General features: G+C 55.7%; 1 protein-coding gene across 1 annotated transcript in view; it reads right to left on the minus strand.

Moving 5' to 3' along the window:
* The window catches only part of MPND (MPN domain containing), a 9,948-nt gene extending 8,661 nt beyond the window's left edge, over positions 1-1,287 (minus strand). Inside the window, exons 1-2 of the mRNA XM_012729413.1 lie at positions 1,169-1,287; positions 888-987 (exon numbers count right to left, since the gene is read on the minus strand). Coding sequence (XP_012584867.1) covers positions 888-987; positions 1,169-1,287 — 219 coding nt within the window. The remainder of the gene's footprint in view (positions 1-887; positions 988-1,168) is intronic.
* Positions 1,288-5,319: the final 4,032 nt, after the last annotated feature.

Here is a 5,319-nt window from a genome sequence, read left to right on the forward strand (position 1 = left end):
GACGAGACCCAGGGCTGCGGGGAACTGGAGCCGGGATTCCGCCCGGGGACTGGCGGCCCCGCCCGCGGCCACACCTGCTATGGCGGCGGTGGGGGCGTCCCTCAGCCGGGGAGCGAGGTCTGTGCCCCCCACTCCCTCGAGGACCCAGACCCCGCGCGCCCGGGAGACACAGGCCTGGAGGACCGGGTCTCAGCTGGGGGGCCCCGGGGGCACCTTTTCATCCAACCCCAGCAGCAGCCACCATTCTCCTCCCACAGCAGTTAAATTACTGCTTCAGCCAGTGGCGCGTGGCCCTGGCCAGTTAGCAAGACGCCCAACCAGATCCCGCCGCCAGCCAGCAGGGGCAGCTCCTCCACCAGCCAGGACCCAGGTCAAAATGTGCCCACTTGTCCGCCCAGAGGGCCAGCAGCTCCAAGCACCAGTGGCCGCAGCGGCCTGGTGTTCTGGTCCCTTCCTCAGACCTTTGTCCACAGGCTTAATGCCACCTCCTGGCCCCTGGCTGCCCCCAAACTGGAGGTGCCACTGGCCAGGCTCAGCCGCTGGCAGACTGGACGACCCCAGGCTGGAGCCTGACAGTCACCTGGCCACCGTCTGGACAAAGCCCCCCTCCCCGCCCCGGGCTGGGCCCCCAGGTAAGGGGCTTGGGGCTCACTGCTTTCTTTGCACAGTTGCTCCCTGCTAGAGCTCCCGGGTTGGTTCTGTGTTGTGCCGCAGGGACCGTTAGGCGACCCCTGGACGCCCCGATGCGCCTGGGCCTGAGGGGCCTCCCCTGCTAGGCCTTCGCTGCCCTCTCTCCTGGGCACCTGTCCTTATTTCTGCCACTTCTCGGCAGCCCCCCGCCGCTCAGAGGGTTTTGCCTGTTGCTTGCTGAGGAAAAAACCCCATACCTGGTGGAAGACCCCACCAAGGCCCAACTCTAGCTCACACTGTGCCTCCTTGGCCAGGTTCCGGTTACCACACATGATGGCCAGCTGGGAAGGGAGCTGGCTGCAGGGTAGGGGTGAATTCCCAAGGGTGCGCTCTCAACTCCCTCTCCCATTCTTCTCCCTCTCCCCTCTTTTCTCTCAGCATTTGCACCTTGTTCCTGTCCACTGCTCCTACCTCGGGAATTCATCCCTCCCCAAATCATGACATTGATCTGCTCACTGGTCATAAGATCTAACCTCACAGGAAATCAGGAAAGTGTCCCAAAGATTCCCTCCGGGGTCCATTCGCAGGAGTTGGGGCAAACTTCGGTTGCAGGAAAAAGCCCGTGCTCATCTGTGACCCCGTCTGGCTCCGGTACATCCCGGTACTCCGGGGGCTGCCTAGGGGCCACCCAATAGGAAGCCACAACACAGCCCAAGCTTCACTGCAAGGGAGAGCAGAAGGGGAGAAACCTGGCCTGCGCAGGCATTTGTGAGGGGAACCCAGGACCCCAGTTTAAGCAGAGCTCGCTGAGTATTTGCAGGCTCTCACCTCCCTCCCCAGGCTCACCAGGGAAATAGGGAAGAGGCCCTCCCTGGTGCGCAAGGGGTTGGAGAGCAGCACGAGGATGCAGCTGTCCATAGCCCCTGCAGCACGAGTTCGATCCCGCCCAGGGGGCGCAGACCCCTCCTGTCTCCCCGCTGCTCCCTCAGCGGTGTGTTGCCGTCCATTTGCCTGTTCTCCCTACTCTGTCTCTGGTGAACCCTCTCGCATCAGCCTCTGGCCTGTTCCCCAGATCTGTGTGCATAAATAAATAAATCTTTAAAAAAAGAAAAAGAAAAGAAAGTTCCATGGCCAAAGGCCCCTTATTGAACTTGATTGGGGGGCTCCCCCTGATAGCAGCAGGGAAGAGTCCTCTGGGGGAACCTCGGTGCTGGCGGCGCAAGAGGGTGGGGTGCTGAAAGGGAGACTCCTCCCCTGGGTGGAAGGAGGCTGTGAGGGGCAGGGCCTTCACCACCTCGCCCTATGGCCCAGTGGGGGACCCCCAAACCTTGAAGGAACCCTAATGAAACGGGGTCCTGGGGTGATCACCTCCGGCACTGCACCTGTGCCTGGGTAAACTGAATTCCTTTAGAAGTCAATACAGAAGCCACTTACTGGATTTTAATTCGACCTCCAGGCCCACTTTCCAAAGCCCAATGTCTCATTATGGGGGTGGAAACCCTGAAAAGAAAAAATGCACACTCAACCCTGACCTGCACCCTGCCCCCACTCACAGAGGCAGAACCCCGGCTTGTTGGACTAACAGCGCCCCCTTGTGATGACGGAAGAGGAAGCCCCGCGGTTTCCCACGCGTTTTCAGACAAAGAATTCCTGCGGGGTTCCCCACTAAGCCCAGTACCCACTGTCCAGTAAAGCCAAAAGAGAATAAAGCCGGTGTTTGACCAGCTGGACAAGGGTGGACTTGCAGTTTCTTGCAGCGGGCCCTGCGATATTCATTCTCCCTGTCAAAAAGCCCACAGGACGCAGGTTGCGCAAGAGCTGAAGGAGGCGGTCATCCCACAATGCGGTCATCCCACGCATGCCGTCATCCCACAATGCGGTCATCCCACGCATGCCGTCATCCCACAATGCGGTCATCCCACGCATGCGGTCATCCCACAATGCGGTCATCCCACAATGCGGTCACTCTGAGCCCCTGCACCTTGCTGGCTCGCAGTGCAGGAGGGTCGTGTCGGCCCACGTCCCTCTTTGCTTCTGCACTAACGGGAGACCCCTGAAGCATGCAGGCCGCTGGCACTCCCGCCTTTGCCCAGGGACTCCAGGGCTGTCCCCCACCTGCTGAGTCCCAGGGCAAGTTCGGGACAATTAGGCAACTTCAGGGCAGTGCAGCCAGGGAGCTCAGGAGAGTGAAGGCAGGCTCCAGGGGTGAGGACAGCAAATTCCAAAGGGCACCAATCAGGGTAGGGGCAGCAGGACGTTCCAGGACGAGGATGAGATAGGGGCTGGCACAGAGACCTGGCTCTGGGCAGAGACGTGAAGGCAGCGCCAGCGAGACCGCCGAGAAGGCACCAGCCACAGAGAGACTGGCGGGGCGTTAGAATAATCGGGAAAGGTCAATATTCCCTGACTGCCCTTCGCCTGCTTTGCTGCTCCCTGGCCAGCCTGAGCCCCACTTTATTCTGTTCTTTTTCTCCTTAGTAAACTTCTTCCTTCTCTAAACAAATATGCCCCTTCTCACTTGCTTGCCTGAGCATCAGTGACGTTCCCGCCTGTGGGGGTCTAGTGGGACTCAGCACTGCCCCCGAGTCCCGTTCCGGCCGGACACTAGGCCTGAGAACCCCAACTCACGGCGCCATCTGGAAATGCCTGGGGACAGGTGATGTGACCCCAGGGGCACAGTCCAACGTGCAGGTCATGTCCTCACTGCTGGCCCAGCAATGGACGCTGCTGAGAGACACCGTTCTGGTGATTCCTGGTGGACTAGGCCACTGTTCTCCTGAAAGAAAGCACAACACCCCACTCACGGCACAGTATTTGGGACAGGACATTTGCCAGGGAATCGGGAAACTCATAAGTGGGAGGAAGCCATCACCCTGGCCTCTGGGTCCTGCTGGATTTGGGTTCTCACCATGGCCTTACTGCAAAGCCAGACGCCTTTTATTGGACCCCAAGTGTACAGCAGCCTTTGAGGAACTTAAGACCGTGCTCACGGGGCTCTGGAATGGGGGGTGCTAACTCAACGGCGGGGGGGCCCAGAAACCATGCCAATGGTGTACCAGCTAGATCCGGCTGGCCAAGGCTGGCACCTGCCTTGGTGCCCTGCTACCACCCTACTCCAGGGCGCCAGGAAGTTGACTGGGAGTCGCTGACCTATGGAAGCCCCAGCCAGGTCTCCGCCTTCCTTGAAGAAGGCGAGGAGGAGGAGGAGGCCCAAGTTCTCCGGACTCCAAAATGCCTGTCGGAGCCATCAAACCCTTAGAAGAGCCCCCCCTTCTCCCTTCCTTTGCAGAGTCTGTGGGACAAATCTACTCTAGCAGAATGAGCTTGCAAGAAACTGCTTTTTTAAAAATATATAACAGTTTATTTTTACATCATTTTGTGCCTTTTTCCATCTCAGTTATAATCCCCTTGGGCTTCCCATCACCAGATCAGCCATGTGCCATCACCAGAGTCCAGGGCATTTCCTCCCTGCCCCCCCGTTTTTGATCCCACTCCCCACTCTACCCCCACAAATGTCTCTGGTCTATGGCTGTTCATTACTATTATTTTCTTGCCTGGTCCGTTATACTCCCGCTGTAAGTGAAACCATCTGGTATTTTTCCTTTTCTTTCTGACTTATTTTACTAAGCATGATCTTTTCCAGCTCCATCCATGTTGCTGCAAAAGGTGTGTATTTTTGTTGTTGTTGCTGAGCAATATTCCATTGTGTATATGTACATCTTTTTTTTTTAAAGATTTATTTATTCATACAGAACTGGGGTACAGGTCAGAGATGTGGAGGGTGAGAGGATTCACCAGAGACAGAGTGGGGAACAGAACAGACAGATCAACGAAGTACACTGCTGAGGGGAGCAGCGGGCGGGTCAGGAGAGGTCTGCCACGCCATGTGGTCACCTCCGGGGCAGGCGGGAATCGAACTCATGCGGAAGCGGCTTTAGACTCTCAGTGCTGTGCTTTAACCCGCTGCGCCACCAGGGAGGGCCTATGTACATCTTTTTAATCCAGTCACCTACTTTTGGGCATTTGGGCTGCTTCCATGTTTTTCCAATTGTAAATAAGGCAGCAATAAACATGGGGGTGCAGGTTTCTTTTTCAATCAGTGTTTTTGTGTCTTTTGGGTAGATACCTAGGAGTGGGATTGCTGGGTTGTAGGGAAGCTCCATGTTTAGCAGTTTGAGGAACCTCCAAACAGTTTTCCATAGTGGTTGTACTAGTTTGCATTCCCACCAGCAGTGCAGGAGAGTTTCTTTTCTCCACATCCTTGCCAACATTTGTTGCTGCTAGTTGTTTTAAGGTGTGCCATTCTCACTGGGGTGAGGTGGTATCTCATTGTGCTTTTAATTTGCTTATTACAAGTGATTTGAACATTTTTTTCATATGCTTGTTGCCCGTTCGCATTTCCTCTTTGGAGAAGTGTCTTTTTAGCTCTTCTGCCCATTTTCTGGTGGGGTTGTTTATTTTTGTTGAGTTTCATCAGTTCTTTGTATATCTTTGTGATCAATCCTTTATCACTCATTTTGTGTGAGAAAATTTTGAAACTGCTTTTTTTTAAAAAAAGATTTCTTTTGCATAGAAAAACTGGGGTGCTGGCCAGAAGTGGGGGTATATGTGAGAAGATTCACCAGAGACAGAGTGGAGAACAGAACAGGTGAATCTACTGAAATCCACTGCTGAGGGGAGCAGTGGGCA

This window comes from Condylura cristata, unplaced genomic scaffold, assembly GCF_000260355.1.
Source record: "Condylura cristata isolate star-nosed mole 26May11 unplaced genomic scaffold, ConCri1.0 scaffold00025, whole genome shotgun sequence".
Taxonomy (NCBI): Eukaryota; Metazoa; Chordata; class Mammalia; order Eulipotyphla; family Talpidae; genus Condylura; species Condylura cristata.